Below are 18,191 nucleotides of genomic sequence, written 5' to 3' on the forward strand. Positions count from 1 at the left end.
GTGACAAACACAGCGTAAGGGAAAATGAGAATAGGAGTATGTTATAGGTCTGATGACTCTGATGAGCAACGAACAGTTGCCCAGAGAAATAGAGTGGGCCAGTAAATCAGAATGTCTTGTAATGTGGGATTTTAACGTTCCAGATATTGACCGGAACTTTTGAATTGGTCATTCGCACACTGGCAAGATTTTTTTGTGGATTTATTGGAGGATTGTTTTCTACAGAAACATGTTCGAGGGGCAACCAGAGGGAGTAATTCTCTCTTGGTATGATTACCAGCAGCAGCGATTATTCATTCAATAAAAATTTGCAGATAAAGGAACCATTAGGTGACAGTAATCACAGTGTACAGATGTGAGATTTACTCAAAAATGTAAAGGCCATCAAGAGTAAAGGGAATGATTTTTGTTTTCATAGAGGTGACTACAGTGGTCTCAGACAGTTTCTAAATTCGATACAATGGGATCAACTGATGATGTTACCAATGGTGAATTCTAAATGGGAAGCCTTCAGGAACTTAATCTTGGAGGCTACTAGGCTTTTCATACCAACTAAGAAATACTGTTCAAGGTTCAGGCCTAAACGGATGTCTGACGAATTAACGAGGCTTGTGGCAGAGAAGAAAAATGCATAGGATGCATATAAATAATGAGGTGACACAGAAGCCAAATAAAAGCAAATAAAAGCTAGTCTGTAATGGAGTCACAAAAGGAGGTTAGGCAGGCGAAGTCAGATTACGAGAAATCTTTGGCAAAGGATGCAACGAAAAACAGCAAAGAGTTCTTTACTTATGTAAACTCTAGAAGGAGGGGGATGAATCAGATTGGTCCACTTAACATAGATGGTTCGACTATTGATGATCCTGCTCAAGTGGCTGATAAACTGAATGAATACTTTGCATCTACATTCACACACAAGTGTGAATTATTCAAGTTGAGTTATTCAAGGAGGGGGAAGGCCAGCAGTTTATGAAACTTGAAGTTAAGCATAAAAAAAGGCACCTGGGGCAGATGGAATCTATCCAGTTATATTGAAGGAGGCAGCAAGGGAAGTAAGCAAACCCTTAGCCATAAGTATCAGAGCATCCTTGGAGTCAGGGGAGGTCCCCACGGATGGGAGAAGTGCAAATATATCCCAAATTCACAAAGGAAGTGCAAAGGGTGACACAAATAATTACAGACCTGTTAGTATAACTTCGGTTCTGGGAAAAATAATGGAGACACTGGTTAAAGAGGTGTACAAGATCACCTAGACAATACTGCAGTAATAGTTCAGACGCAGCATGGGTTTGTTAATAGGAAGTCTTGACTGACCAATATGATTGGACACTATGATGTGGGTCACAAAAGGAAGAGAATGCAAAAAATAATTTTGATACTGTTGCACATGGAAGACTGCTGCACAAATTGGAGCGATATGACATTAAGGGAAAGTTGTTGCAATGGATAAAGGGATGGTTGAGTTGGACATGGCAGAGAGTGGTAATAAATAGACACCGCTCTATGTGAACTAATGTTATTAGTGGAGTCCTCCAGGGTTCGGTGCTGGGCCGATTGTGGTTTTCCGTATTTATCAATGATATCGATGAAGATATATCGGGTTAATTTCCAAGTTTGCAGATAATACAAAGGTTCATGGGTTGTTAATCAAGTAAAGACAGTATGCTACTGCAAAAGGATCTAGAAAACTTAGGCAGATGAGCTGAGAAGTGGCAACTGAAATTTAAAATTGACAAATGCAAAGTACTGCACATGGGTAGCAATAACCCAAGAGAAACATACCAACTGGGTGGTATTACACTCAGGAAAGTGGAGAATGAAAAAGACTTGGGGGTAATTGTGCAGTCAGACATGAAGTTCTCTGAGCAGTTCAGATGGGCTGACAGAGTAAGTCATAGAGTTTTTTATATGATATATAGGACTTTTGCTAGCAAGGACAAGGAGGTGATTATTCCTTTGTATATGATGATGGTCAGGCCTCATTTTAGTAAGGATATAGAGTTGCTCGAACAATTAGAGAGAAGGGCAGTAGGATTGGTGAGAGGAACAAACGGGTGCATTTACAACGAAAGGCTTAAATTTTGCAAATTACAGCACCTGAAGACCAGGCACCTGCGTGGTGATCTGATAGAGGTGTATAAGGCCTTGAATGGTTTGAGTAGGCTCAATGCTGATGAAATACTTCTGCTTGTTCAGATTAAGAACCTGAGGGGGTATAGATTCGAATTGAAGAAAGACAGTTGTAGAATAGATGTGCTGAAGTTTGCCTTTATCCAGCGGATAGTTGATTGCTTGAACAGACTTCCATCTGTTGTTGTGAAAGTTGATAGCTTAAATAAATTTTAGGCTGAACTCCAAAGGTCACTCCAAACAAACATTTGGAGTGACCAGATGGGTGAAATGGGATTTTTTTTTTTTGACTGATGCTTGCTTTAAGCTTGCTTTCTTGCATCATATGCCTCCACTAAAGCTAAATGTTAAAAGTGAACTCTTTCTGTAAATAGTTAAATATGAAAATTTAAGTGCAGCTAACAGGCAGAACACAGCGGCATTTAAAGCACTGTGTTTATGTCACACCAAACAGACTCAACATTGCACTCTACACCCATGTTAACTGGATGCACTTCCTTAGATTTGATGTTTCTTAACTAACAGCATAACCCCTCCTCTCTTTTTACCCTGTCTACCTTTCCTGTACACATTGTACTCCCCAAATACCAATTCTGCATTAATTATATCTGTGTGAAACAATGTCTTTGATATCAAAACAATACAAAAAAAAAAAAAATAAAATACAGAACACAGGGGCATTTAAAGCCCCTGTGTTCTGTATTTTTTTTTTTTCAATATTGCTTAAGAAATTTTTTTTATAGATATATTCATTTGTTAGCATTAGTATAGGCATATGATGCAAAGCAAGCAAGTTTATACAACATTGGGGAAAAAAAAAAAAAAAAAAAAATGAACCTTTCTATTTCACCCATCCATTCGCTCCAAATGTTTTTCTAGTTCTGCCTTGAATTTATTTGTTGTTATTGTTGTTATTCGGTTTTTAGGAGCATTAGCAACTAAGGCCATATTGCTCGGGGATATGCAGTGATCATTCCCTGACCTTTCGGAATCCTCCATATTTGGTGGTGACGGGCTCGAACCCCGGTCTAATCAAGAAGCGTGTGTGCTATGCACTGCTGCTCCTTCCCACCTGGCTACGGAGGCGCCTTGAATTTATTTAAGCTGTAAACTTCTACAACAACAGATGGAAGTTTGTTCCAGCTATCAACCACCCGCTGGCTAAAGGTAAATTTCTGCACATCAATTCTACAACCGTCTTTCCTCAATTTGAATTTATGTCTCCTCAGACAATTAATCTGGGCAAGAGGAAGAATCCCATCAGTACTGAACATGCTCAAACTATTCAAAGCCTTATACACCTCAGTCAGATCACCTCGCAGGTGCCTGGTCTCCAGACACTGTAATTTGCAAAATTTAAGGCATTCTTTGCCTTTGTTCCATTCACTAATCTTGCTACCCTTCTCTGTACTGAATCCAGCAGCTCTACATGCTTCCTAAAATGATGCCTCCACACCTGTACATAGTACTCAAGGTGTGGCCTGATCATTGCCTTATACAAAGAGATAATCACCTCCTTTTCCCTGCTAGCAAAATTCCTGTATATCATTGACAAAACCCCTTGACCTGCTCTTGCAGCCTGTCTGCATTGATCAGAAAACTTCATATCTGACTGTATAAATACTCCCAGGTCTTTTTCATTTTCTTCCACCCTAAGTGTAGTACCACACAGTTAGTACATTCCTCTGGAGTTACTTCTACCCATATGCAGTACTTTGCATTTGTCAAGGTTAAACTTCAGTTACCACTTCTCAGCCCATCTGCCCAAATTTTCTAGATTCTGTTGCAGTAGCACACTGCCATTACTGTCATTAACAACCCTGCCAACCTTTGTATCATCTGCAAACTTGGACACTAAGCCTGATATACTTTCATCAATATCATTGATAAATATACAAAACAACAGTGGGCCCAACACTGAACCCTGTGGGACTCCACTAATAACATCAGTCCACGAAGAGTAGCATCCATTGATTACCAACCCCTGTCTTCTCCCACTCAACCACCCTTTTATCCATTGTAGCAACTTACCCTTAATACCATTCTGCTCCAATTTGTACACGTAGTCTTCCAGGCACAACAGTGTTAAAAGCTTTCCTGAAATTCAAATATATGATATCAAAATTATTTTTTTCATTCAGTTCCTTTGTAACCACACCATATTATCCAATCAAATTTGTCAGAAAATACTGTCCCTTAACAAACCCATGCTGTTTCTGAATTATTGCTGCAGTCTTGTCTAGATGATCCTGCAATGCATCTTTAACCAGTGATTCCATTATTTTAACCTGAACAGAAGTTAAACTAACTAGTCTGTAGTTACTCTTGTCACCCTTTGATACCCCTTTATGAATTGGGGATACATTTGCTCATCTCCAGTCCGTGGGGACTTCCCCTGAGTCCAAGGATACTCTCATAATTATGGGTAAGGGTTTGCTTAGTTCCTTTGCCACCCCCTTTAATATAACTGGATAGATTCCATCCACCCCAGGTGCCTTTCTTATGTTAACTTCAACAATTTCTCCTCCACTTTGCTCTCAGTTATTTAAAAAATCGTTAAGTACCCTTTACAATTTGATAAACTTCTGGCGTTTTCCTTCCTTAATAACTCCTCATGTGTGAATGTAGATGCAAACAGTTTGTTTTCTGTCTGAGCAGGATCATCAACAGTCAAACCATGAATATCAAGTGGACCAATCTGATTTATCCCCTTCCTTTTAGAGTTTATATAAGTAAAGAAATTCTTGCTGTTTTTCTTAGCATCCTTTGCCAAAGATTTCTCGTAATCTGCCTTTGCTTGCCTAATCTCCTTTGTCACTTGATTACAGACTAGGTTATTATTCTATCAGGTTGTTTACTCTGTTAAAACGGAAACCTTTACACCAATTGTGGCATTTATAAAATTTTTTATTCCTGCAAATGGTGAGAATGGCAAAGAGAGAGATAAATGAACGTATTTCTGTTTTTTTTATTCAGATAGTAGATACTTAAAGAGTTTACATATTCACTCTGCTAATATAGAATATAAGACCAACCAAATATTATGGCATCAGAGTTCAAAATAGGTCATGTAATTTTCAAGCCAGTGTAAAGGGGTTCAAGCTCACAACTTTTATTTGTGACTATACATGCCAAAAACTGGACCAGGTCTGGCTCAAAAGTACCAAAGAACCAAGGTGAGCATAGAACTTGTGATCTTTGGACTGTGACCCCTTTGCCTTAACCCCTGGGTAAAGTGAGAAGCTGACCTATATCCAGGGTTTATGGCAAAGTAATCAGCTGTAGAGCATGAAATTATTTACTTGAAAATGTCAAAAAGTGAGAATATAACTGAGATGTTTTAAAGAACATAAATTTGCATTTTTATATATGCAAATAAGCATGTCTTCGGACAAATGTCACTATAAGCTTGTGACTTTACTCGGGAAGAACTCTCAAATTACGATTGCTATAGTTATAAAGAATCACCTTAAATTCAAACACATATTGTTTATTTACTTACTAATCACTTCCCTAACTCAATATCCATTCTTCTCTGTAATATCTGTTTCATAAATTCTAGCTTAATCAACGCAATTTGAAGTTCTGATTTCTTGACTCCTTCCCATCACCTTAGCAGACTGCCAAGATAGCTATATGTATCCATTATCTGAGATTAAATGTACTGAAGTATATATAGATTCATAAAATTTAGCTATAAATATGTAGATTCATAAAAATTTAGCTATATGTAGATTCATAAAAATTTAGCTATATGTAGATTCATAAAAATTTAGCTATATGTAGATTCACAGCAAAATTTTATGTCAAACCTGTTTATTTCCATTTGTTCTGAAAGGTTAGGCGGGGATGAATTTTAAGAAATATTTTAATGGAGGCACATGAAATTTAGGAAATATTTCAAGGATAGATATTTCAATATGCAAGTATAAAATTTGGGAACCAATGCTCTAGAAACATTCAAGGTCTACAAAACAATAATTATTGAAAACGATAAGAGTTTTTTTTAAAAATAACTTGGTCAAAAGACCATTTCTAAGCAATACTAATATAATAAATACATCTGCCTTAATAAAAATGACTATGTTAAGAAAATAACATACCTGTGTCCACTTTCACGAATCAACTTCACGGTTGCTGATTCAATTGTAAGGTGTCCTACCTTTAAGAAAACAGCACTTTTTTCAAATATTTAATTTCTAAATAAACAAAAGTGTATTTCAATGAATTTTTAAAAATACCCACTTACAAAAAATAAAAAAGAGCCAATCTAAGTAAAAATAAATTTTGTGGTATGAAGCTGATAATTCAATTTATATTAAACTGATTAAATTAAAAATACACGTTTTTTTAGTTAAGTGAATGGTACCAATGAAACTACAGCAAAAAAGGAATGAAAGTTTCCTTATGCAAGAAGAAAAAAAAAAAAAAAAAAAAAAGAGTTAAAAAAAAAAAAAAAACATAATTCATTAATGACAGGAAATAAAAAATAATTTCACTGCTTTAAAATAACACTGCTTTATGGAACCCTGGGTTCCCTAAATCAATGTTTCTGAACATTTTTGGCACCCCTTACAATGTTCCTATATTTTCATGGACCTTCTCTTGTAAATAATACAAAAATATTGGCAATAGCAGTAATATTTGTTTGTTTCTTAATTTTGGTGATCTCACGGGAACTGGTGTGTCAAATTCCCCACAAATGTTTACTGAAAAAACATTGAAGTAACGATATACCAAAGTGAAGAAATATTTCAGTGTTAATTTGCTTTACAACAGAAAGAGAACCTCAAATCTAATCGCACTTCCTTATTTCGACTTTAAGGACATGAAGCAAAAACTTCCAATAAAAATACATATAATATGGTTCCTATTTATAAATTAATTACTATGAATTTCAAAACTTTATTTGAGAGTCGTAAATGGGAAAAAAAATAAAATAAAATAAAAGAGAAGAAACTGACAGTTTGTTAGTAAACTTGTTGAACCAAATATTTTATATAGTATCGTAAATTGTTATACATAATAAATTCCATAAAGTGTTCTTATATCAGAAAAATATAAAGAACCAAATTATATGTTAAAAAACGAATGCAATTTCTGTATTAGTTTTTTATGAACTCTTAACTAAGGACTCCAGTCTACGCACATAGAGTTTAAAAGAGTCAGTCGCAGACAGACACCAAGACAAAGACAATTTCTCTTCTTTGTTTTTATCAATGTCATAACTTAAAACCCTATTGCACACAAATACGTTGAGGTGAAAGGTAGCAAAATCTTCAAAGTTTTTCATTCAACACGTTATATTCACTTCTAATACTTCTCCAAAATGTTGTTGTAGTAGTAGTAGTAGTGGCATGTGATGCAAGAAAGCAAATGTATGAGCTTATGCAGCATCAGCCAACAAAAAAAAAAAAAAAAAAAAATCACACCATTCCCTCCAAATGCCTGTCCAGTTCCTCCTTAAATTTATTCAACCTATCAACTTCCACAACGACAGATGGAAGTTTGTTCCAGCAATTAACTACCCGCTGGCTACAGGCAAATTTCCGCACATCTATTCTACATCTGTCTTTTCTTAATTTGAATTTATGCCCCCTTAGGTTCGTAATCTGAACAAATGGAAGGATCCCATCAGAATTCAGCGTGCTCAACCCATTCAAGGCCTTATATACCTCAATCAGATCACCGCGCAGGTGCCTAGTCTCCAGCCACTGCAATTTGCAGAACTTAAGCCTCTCTCTTGGTAAGAGGATCCCTTCATTCCCCTCACCAATCTTGTTGCCCTTCTCTGTACATGCTTAAGTAAATCTACATCCTTCCTAAAATGAAGTCTCCAGACATGTACGCAGTACTCAAGGCGTGGCCTGACCATTGCCTTATACAGAGGGATAATCACCTCCTTTTTCCTGCTAGCAAAATTCCTATATATCATTGACAAAACCCCATGACCTGCCCTGGCAAGATATAGGCAAAAGTTGTAAGCAACTTTTGCCTATATCTTGTTTCCAAAATACTGCCATGGCCAGTTTGATGAGTTGATCTTATTCCAATGGTATTAGATGAAACCCAGATTGATGAACAAAAGGATTTTGTACCCAGAGGCTACTCTTACAAATGTCATCAGTTTCCAAGAAATAATCTTGAAAATTTTTACTGAGTACATATAGATGAACTTTTATATCAGCATTAATCATCTTTTCATCAAAAACAAAAGGTTCATTGATTATCATTTGACAGTACTGAGAAAACATGTCATAAATACCCATTTCCATTATTTTAGACCAAATCAATAATTTTTCTGAAATGCCCTAAATTTGTCAATAGCAACAAATACATTGTTTAACCATCCTTGCAGGGAGAGATTAAGTTCATTGAGGATATCAAATATGTCACTTAAACAGACAAGTATTGCCAACCAACTTCTATTATCAAAAAGTACTTCTAGATCAGAGTTACCCTCTATCAAAAATATTTCCACGTCCTCCTTTAGCTGTACTACCTTCCCTCGAGAAAGCCAACGGACATCATTATGCAGAAGTGAAGTATGAGCAGAACCCACTTGTTTGCACAGCACAGAGAACAAACTTGAGTTGGCAGCATTTACTCTCACAAAATTTATAATTTTAACTGCTTGTGAAAATACTTTACTGAGTTCTGGCTTCATTTTTTTTAAGCTAGTTGTTTACAATGTAAATAAGAATATGTGCAATAACATCAGTGTGTGAATTCTCTTAATTTGAGCTACAACCTGAGATTGATGTGCCATTATTGCAGCTGCCCCATCTGTATACTCTAATGCAGCACTTCCATTGCAAACCTTTTTTTCTTAATAAATTCATTTAAGGCATTAATACATTTGCTATTGGTAAAAGCTTTTAGTTCCAAGCAGCAAAGCAATTCTACCCTGATTTCCATTTTGGAATAATCAATAAACCATACAGAGAATAAAAAAAGATAGCTTGGTTTGATATATCTAGTGATTCATCCATTTCAATAGCAAAGCTGTGTGATAATAATAACTTAATAACAACTAGTGGAATGACTTTAATTTTCTTGGCATAAGATTTCCAAAAAGTCTGGCACACACATTTATCATCAAAGGTGTAATTAAATCTTCTGCAATAGTTAAAGGCTTCTCAGCTTTTGCAATACACAGTGCTAGTAAAAGTGATGATTTTACAAGGGAATTATTCTTCCCTAATTTAGGTTTAAGGACAACTGGCTTTTTTTAAAGACATGGAATGTCTTGAAAAATTATCAACGGGTTTATTTTTCAACCCAGGATCGGTTTGTTTCTAAGCGGCGGAGTATCTTTGCATGTTCCATTACTTCATTTGATAATATATCGCCACAAAGCACAACCAAGTTCAATGCAACTAAAACCATAGTGAATGAATGTTGAATCATATTTTCATTTTTTTAACTTATCTGATGAACTCGTGGAAGGCTCATCGATCTTTTTTACTGCTGCACTTGTAGTATTAGTAGAGGTATTTGTAAGAGGTTCTTTCACTATCTTCTATATGCTGCTGTAAAGAGCTGGGCAGCATCTTTAAAGTAGACACAAAATCAAAGAGCTCTCTTTGCTTACTCATTATGGAAGAGGAGTTACTTAAAAATAATTATGCGAATAAAAATAATTACGTAGCATTTATAAAAATACATAAAATAAGGGAAAACTTGGCCTAACTAATCTTATGACTAAGATATTGCTGAAGATTCTGAATTCTTGAGCACACAAACTATGATAAACTGGAACTTTCAACAGATTATATTGAATAGAATATTCTCCTTTGGGGAGCAAAGAAAAACTGATGTATTGAAAGTCCTTTTTTCTTTTGAGTTTGAACATGGTTGGGGGTTTAAATGGAAGAATATCGGCATCCTTTCTGTGTAACTCAATGATGGAGAATCTTTGGTACAGCACAGCGACGAGATAAAATGAACATAGAACATATATGCAACTATTAGAGTTTGTGATACTTATACTATGAGAGTTTGTGCTACTTATACACAAAGACTACTTTGTACTCAAAGAGAATAAGTATGTCTCATTTTCAGGGAACAGATAATATAGTAATATACAAAGTATGCTATATACAATGAACTTTATTTCACGAGGAACTGATCTTTTCCTTCCTTTCTCCAATTAGGAAGTTTCAGAAACGCTGAGTCAGATGTAGAGTAAACTTGCAGACCCCTGGCTGAGAAACACTGCCATAAAGAATTAAAAAGCTTTTAATATCTTTCAGAAACACTGAAATTGGTTGGCAGTAAAAGTATCATTCTACTTTTAAAGGATTTTTTTGCTCAAACCTTGTTTTTAATCTTTTACTCAGGTACGACTGAAATATCATATACGTTTACAAAAAAAAAAAATAAGTCATATATGCAACTTAGTGCTAGTGTCCTTGACCATTCTACTGGTCAAGGACACTAGCAATAAAACCAAAAAAATCCGCATATCTATCCTACATCTGTCTTTCCTCAATTTGAATTTATGTCCTCTTAGGTGATTACTCTGAGCAAGAGGAAGAATCCCATAAGCACTGAGCATGCTCAAACCATTCAAGGCTTTATACACTTCAATCAGATCACCTCGCAAAAATTTCAAGGACTACTGGTATCATCATAGAACGAGTAAACACATGGGCTCTGCTAGGGTAACTAAGATTAAGAACAGGTGCATGCATACTTGCATGCACACCAATCCTACAAGTATAGTGAATAAATTTGATGAATTTGAAGTGCTGATCAAGGCATCAAAGGCAGATATTATTGGGATATCAGAGACATGGTGTCACACAGATATAAGCAGTGCAGAATTGGAATTTGGGGAGTACAATGTGTACAGAAAGGGAAGAGGGGTTATGCTGTTAGTTAAGGAACACAAAATCTAAGGAAGTGCATCAAGTTGACATGGGTACACAGTGCAACGTTGAGTCAGTTTGGTGTGACATAAGCACTAGGAAAGAAAATTGAGAGTGGGAGTGTGTTATAGGCCTAATGACTCTGATGAGTACAATGAAAACTGTACAGAAAAATGGAGTGGGCCAATAAATAATATTGTCTTAATTTACTTTTAAAAAAATAAAATAATAATAATTCACTTTGTAATAATTTTTGTGATTAACTACTTCATCTGTTATTGAATTACTGCTAAACAAATTTTATTGGTATAGAATGCCAAAAATCACCCAATGATGCAAAATCTGCAACAGACTTCAAATATGATCAAAGACAGAGTGACAAATTTTCAAGTGACAACCAATCATGGCTTATAAATAACAAGTCAAAGTGATTTAGACATCAAAGAACTGTCGAGTTGAAAACAAAAATAAGAATATCAAGTATTTAATAAAGTGAGGTTAGTTGACCAAGAAAAAAAATTAGCAAACAAGGGAGGATCTAACAACCCTACAAAGATCCATCATCAGTTGGGTGGTTGTTCAGGGGATTATTTTGAGGCATCAACCATGGACATGGATAACCAGAGTCTACTATTTATGATAAAAAATAATTCCCAAAAAATCATCCATAGGAACTGGAAATGGCACATTTCAATATTTAAGTTTTTATTTTATCTCCAAACATCTCTTTACTACAACCTATGGAGTAAAGAGTGATGCAAACATTTTTAAGATGTTTTCGATCATTCATACTATCATAGAATTTCTGATAGTAAGGACAGTAACATCAAGTGGAATATGACTGAATTCTTGATCAGTTTTAAAATGACTAGCTGATAGCACATGATATTCTACATGAAGGTGGTTCAGAGAGAGAATAAATCTGCAACTCTAAATTACTGATAGAAAGGATTAAGGAAAGAAGTAATGAATGATCTGAGCTAAACCAAGGACCAAAATGTTTCATATAACATCACAAAAATTGATATGCATATCAAAGAGGAAAGCAGTGATGATCAGCAATCTACATATTGAAGAATTATTTCTGTTCCATCACAAATAACTAACAAAACATTTTAAGGAGCACCGCAATCATGAAGACAATGAAAAAGGAGTTACTATTACAAACAATAAATTGAATTTAACAATCTTATTGGATGGATGAAGCTTTTCATAATTTCAATGAACTGTTTATGGATGTAAACTATATCTTGGAGAGGCAATTAAATTTAAGAGAGAAACAGAGGTGGCTATATAATGCTATATCAAAGTCCACGAGTTCAAGAAGAAGCCAAAACAAGCAACTAGAGCAAGCTTTCTCAAGACATCTAATGACTATCTTTAGTTTCTTCATTTTTTTCATTGATAACTGTAGAAACTAAAGATAATCACTTATTCTACACTTAAGTACAAAAACATTATTAAAATAAGCCATCACAGCCGTACACTACTTATTGAACAAATTTTTTATTCCTTTGTTAGATGCATAAAACATCAGTGACATACCATAATCTGTAACAAAGAGTATTTTCATGTGTTTATTGGGTTCGTTTGATATATATATATATATTTTTTATTTTGTAAAAAATTCATACTGACAGTATTTAACATAATTTTTTATATAAAGGTGTAACTTTAGGGGAAAAAAGTCCTTGTTGTTATGGTCCTTGAGGTTGCCACAGACATTCTCTCAGATATGCCAGACAAGCTGTACTTGCTACCTCATTGTCTAAAAAGCTGATAGAACTGATATTCAGGTGACATTCAAGACAAGCAGACCCAATTTTGGCGAAGTCCGGACGGTCTGTGACAGCCAAATCCTTCCTCTGCTTGCACCTTCATGATGGTGGGATTGTTAGTAATCCTGGGTATAACCTCCATGCACATGCATACTGTGGGTGACCACACAGGTGTGAAGCAACGAACGCAGGGGTCGAGGTGTGGTGCCCATACCACATGGAGGAATACTGCCCCTCTGTGTTACCAGGCAATACTAGGTGGTAGATGATTCTCATCAACCGGTGCAATACCACCAATTTGCTTACTGGAGGCTTGAAGCGGTGGAATCCATATTTAGTCTCCAGAGCTAAGTTCCTATCAACCCTTCCCCATCTCTTCCATCATGCAGTATGAATGATGACTTTTGAGGTTATGATGAACATCATGGTGATAGAATCTTCCTTACATTTCAAGGGTACAGCTCTAAAACGGTGTTCGCAGGCCGCTAATTAGTACACAGACCGAACCTATTGGTAACTCTTTAGAGGGCTTCCAGTTCAGCTAGTGTATGATCTTGCTACCTCTACTCTGCCAGATAGTGATTGGAGGGAGTCGGACTAGTGTGTATGCAGGGGGCATTATCGAAGCCATGTTATGTCAAGTATCTGGGAATATACTTAACGTGTGTAAGCCATAATAGGTGCATGTATACTTGCGTGTACACCAATGCTAGGAGTTTAGAAAATAAATTTGATGAATTTGAGGTATTGCTCAAAACATCAAAGGCAGATATTGTTGGGATATCAGAGACGTGGTGTCACACAGATATAAGGAATGCAGAACTGCAATTTGGGGAGTACAACGTCTACAAAAAGGATAGACTGGATAGGAAGGGAGGAGGGGTTATGCTATTAGTTAAGAAATACATAAAATCCAAGGAAGTGAAACCAGTGGACATCGCTGGACAGTGCAGTGTCGAGTCAGTTTAGTGTGACATAAGCATTGGGAGATCAAAATTGAGAGTAAAAGTGTGCTATAGGCCTAATGACTCTGATGAGTACAATAAGAAACTGTACAGGGAAATAGAGTGGGCCAGTAAATCAGAGAGTCTTATAATGGGAGATTTTAATTTCCCAGACATTGACTGGAATTTGGGGGCTGGTCACTCACACACTAGCAAGGCTTTTGTGGATTTATTGGATGATTGTTTTCTACATCAGCATGTTCGGGAGGCAACTAGAGGGAGGAATACTCTTGATTTGATTATCAGCAGTGATTCTTCATGCTTTAAGAATCTGCAGATAAATGAACCACTAGGTGGCAGTGATCACAGTGTGCTGAAGTGGGATTTACTCAAAAAAGGTAACTACCATTAGGGGTAAAGGGAAGGGTTATTGCTTTCGTAAAGGCGACTACGATGGACTGAGACAGTATTTAAATTCTATACAGTGGGACCAACTGATGATGTTACCAACAGCAAATGCAAAATGGGAAGCATTCAAAGAACTTATCTTGGAAGCTACTAGGCTTTACATACCAACTAAGAAATATTGTTCAAGGTTTAGGCCTAAATGGATGTCAGATGAACTGATGAGGCATATGGCAGAGAAGAAACATGCATGGGATACATACAAATTAACACATGACACAGAAGCCTATGATAGATACAAGTTGATCTGTAACCAAGTTACAAAGGAGGTTAGGCAGGCGAAGGCAGATTACGAGAAATCTTTGGCAAGGGATGCAAAGAAAAACAGCAAAGAGTTCTTTACTTATGTAAATTCCAGAAGGAAGGGGATGAATCAGATTGGTCCACTTGATATCGATGGGTCAACTGTTGATGATCCTGCTCAGGTAGCTAACAAACTAAATGAATATTTTGCATCGACATTCACACATGAGGAGTTATTTAGCGAGGGGAAAGCCAGAGGTGTATCCAACTCTAGCAGTAAGCTAGAGAATCTTGTAATAACTGAGAGTAAAGTGGAGGAGAAATTGTTGAAGATAAACACAAGAAAGGCACCCGGGGCGGATGGGATCTATCCAGTTATATTAAAGGAGGCAGCAGAGGAAGTAAGCAAACCCTTAGCCATAATTATGAGAGCTTCCTTGGACTCAGAGGAGATACCCACAGACTGGAGATGTGCAAATGTGACCCCAATTCACAAACGAGGATCAAAGGCTGACACAAGTAATTATAGACCTGAGTTTAACTTCTGTTCCAGGAAAATTAATGGAGGCACTAGTTAAAGAAGCACTGCAGGATCATTTAGACAAGACTTCAGTTATAGCTCAGACACAGCATGGTCTGAGCTATAACTGAGCTATAACTTTTTGTTAAGGGGAAGTCTTGCCTGACCAATTTGATTGGATACTATGATGCAGTCACAAAGGAACTGGATGCAGGGAATAACTTTGATATTATATACTTGGATCTTAGAAAGGCTTTTGATACTGTTGCACATGGAAGACTGCTGCACAAATTGGAGCAGTGTGACATTGGAGGCAAATTGCTGCTGTGGATAAAGGGGTGGCTGAGGGGGAGAAGACAGAGAGTGGTAATCAATGGACACTGCTCGTCGTGGATTAATGTTATTAGTGGAGTCCCTCAGGGCTCAGTGTTGGATCCATTATTGTTTTCTGTATTCATAAATGATATTGATGATGATGGTATATCGATGATATTGATGATGTTTTGCAGACGATACAAAGGTAGGCAGGGTTGTCAAGGACACTACTGACACTATGCTGCTGCAACAGGTTCTCGAAAGGTTGAGCAGATGGGCTGAGAGGTGGCAAATGAAGTTTAACATTGACAAATGTAAAGTACTACACATGGGAAACAGCAACCCCAGAGCAACGTATCAACTCTGTGGTACTACACTGACAGTGGTAGAGAATGAAAGGGACCTGGGGGTGGTTGTGCAGGCAGATATGACGTTCTCTAAGCAGTGCAGACGGGCTGCAAGAGTAGCTCATGGTGTATTGTCAATGATATATAGGAATTTTTCTAGCAGGGATAAGGAGGTGATTATTCCCTTGTATAAGGCAATGGTCAGGCCACACCTAGAGTACTGTATACAGGTCTGGAGGCCTCATTTCAAGAAGGATGTAGAGCTGCTGGAACGAGTACAGAGAAGGGCAACAAGATCAGTGAATGGAACAAAGGGGTGCTCTTACGAAGAAAGGCTTAAGTTTTGCAAATTACAGTGTCTGGAGACTAGGCACCAGCGAGGTGATCTGATAGAGGTGTATAAAGCCTTGAATGGTTTGAGCATGCTCAATGGTGATGGGATTCTTCCTCTCGCTCAGAATAATCACCTGAGAGGGCATAAATTCAAATTGAGGAAAGACAGATGTAGGATAGACGTGCAGAAATTTGCCTTTAGCCAGCGGGTGGTTGGTTGGTGGAACAGACTTCCATCCCTCGTCGTGGAAGTTGATAGCCTAAATAAGTTTAAGGCTCAGCTGGACAAGTATTTTGAACGAACAGAGGGGTGAAGTAGTGGTTTTTTTTTTTTTTTTTTTTGGCTGATGCTGCATAAGCTTGCTTTCTTGCATCAAATGCCTCTACTAATGCTAATATCTAAAACTTTCATTACTTCATACAGCACAACATCCCCCCCACTTTTTCTTACTACTGAATACACCATGAATTGTCAAACTAATTGAGTAAGCTTATCAAAAAAGATCTAAACCTCCCAAACACTACCTAGTTCTTTTCACAAATATACGTGGTCTCAATTCTAGTCACAACGATGTCCATTTCCAATTGCAGTCTATTGTTTTGTTGTTGTTATATTGGTTTTTAGGAGCATTAGCAACTAATGCCATATTGCTCCAGGGATATGCGGTGGTCATTCCCTGACCTTTCCGCATCCTCCGTATTTGGTGGTCATGGGCTCGAACTATGGTCTAATCAGGAAGCGTGTGCTACGCACTGCTGCTCCTGCCCACCTGGCTACGGAGGCACCACGTTGCAGTCTGCCAAACCCAATGTACTTTTTCTGACAGAATCTCAGTTATCGGTTGATTCAACTACTGCTCATGTCAGTTGCCCAAATTATTCGCTGTATGATTCCTTTCACCTCAAAGGTGGTACTTGTGCATATGTCCATTCTGAAATCCCTGTCAGAGACTTGGTAATTTGGAATCTCCTCTTTTCGATCTTCTCTGACTTAAAATCTCTCTACCTCATTGTGTCAAATTAATCTGTTGTCTCTAGTGTTCTCCCAACTACACTAATCACTTGGAGCTCCTTGATTTCCTCTCTTTGCAACTTTTTCTCCAGTCCAACTTTCCTAACAGTGAGGTAATTTTCCTTGGTGATTTTAATGTTCACAATTCCAGCTGGCTTCCGTTTTCTAGTCACACCGACCCAGCAGGTCGAGATGCTGAGGCTTTTGCAATTACTAATGACCTTGCACAGATTGTTCATTTACCTACAAGAACACTGGACAATAATCATACAGCCATGCTTGATCTTTTACTCACAGACAACCCTTCTAAGTACACGGTCAAAGTGAGTGGTCCTTTAGACACCTCAGATCACAACTTGATGATTATCTCTTCTCCAATTGAGCCTTTATCTCATGGCTATTCCCAACCTCTTATTGTTTGGCATGACAAGATTGCAAAATGGCATGACCTGTGAGATTTCTTTTCTTCTTTTCCCTGGTCGGATTACTGTTTCAAAACTTCTGATGTCAACGTTTGTTCAGATCGTGTCAGTGAAATTATTCTTGTGGGAATGGTATCCTTTATTCCCCACTCCATTTTAAAATCTTGTCCTTTATCTAAACCTTGGTTTTCCAATAAATGTGCTAAGGCTGTTCAAGAGAATAACATTGCATATCGTAATTGGCTTGTTTCCAATTCTTCGGTTTCATTTTCTGCCTACATCAAAACTCGTAACAACTGTAAAGCAGTTATTAATCAGTCCAAACTAGATTTTGAGCAGACTAAGGGTAGAAAACTTGCTTCTTGCCCAAATGGTAGCTGAGCATTCTGCTCTCTTGCCAAAGCTAATGGCGGAAACTTTTGCCCATATCGGCTCCAGTCCTCTGTCAAAACCAGATGGTTCTGTTACCACTTCAGCCAAGGATAAATTTGACATGCTAGCATCCCATTTTTCTTCCAACTCATGTATTAATGATCTTGGTAAAACACCTCCCACCATTCCCAACAAATTCCATTCAATGGCTCCTGTGGTCTTCCGTCAAAAGGATGTCAGAAGGATTTTGACAAATCTTGATGTTAAGAGGGCTCCAGGTCCTGATCGTATTTGCCCACTTGTTCTCAAACCTGTGCTCCTGAACTTACTCCTGTTCTTTGCCACTTTTTTTCACTTTCTTATTCGAAAGGTGTTTTTGCTTCTACTTGGAAATTTGCTCATATCCAGCCAGTTCCTAAAAAGGGTGACAAATCCCT

General features: G+C 37.2%; 1 protein-coding gene across 1 annotated transcript in view; it reads right to left on the bottom strand.

Moving 5' to 3' along the window:
* Window positions 1-18,191, bottom strand: part of hob (bridge-like lipid transfer protein family member hobbit) — a 916,854-nt gene that overhangs the window by 778,535 nt on the left and 120,128 nt on the right. Inside the window, exon 10 of the mRNA XM_090374277.1 lies at window positions 6,234-6,292. Within this exon, the coding sequence (XP_090230403.1) occupies window positions 6,234-6,292 (59 nt within the window). The remainder of the gene's footprint in view (window positions 1-6,233; window positions 6,293-18,191) is intronic.

The sequence above is a fragment of the Mastigoproctus giganteus genome, chromosome 5 (assembly GCF_048544385.1).
Source record: "Mastigoproctus giganteus isolate SK-2022 chromosome 5, ASM4854438v1, whole genome shotgun sequence".
In the NCBI taxonomy this organism is placed as follows: domain Eukaryota; kingdom Metazoa; phylum Arthropoda; class Arachnida; order Uropygi; family Thelyphonidae; genus Mastigoproctus; species Mastigoproctus giganteus.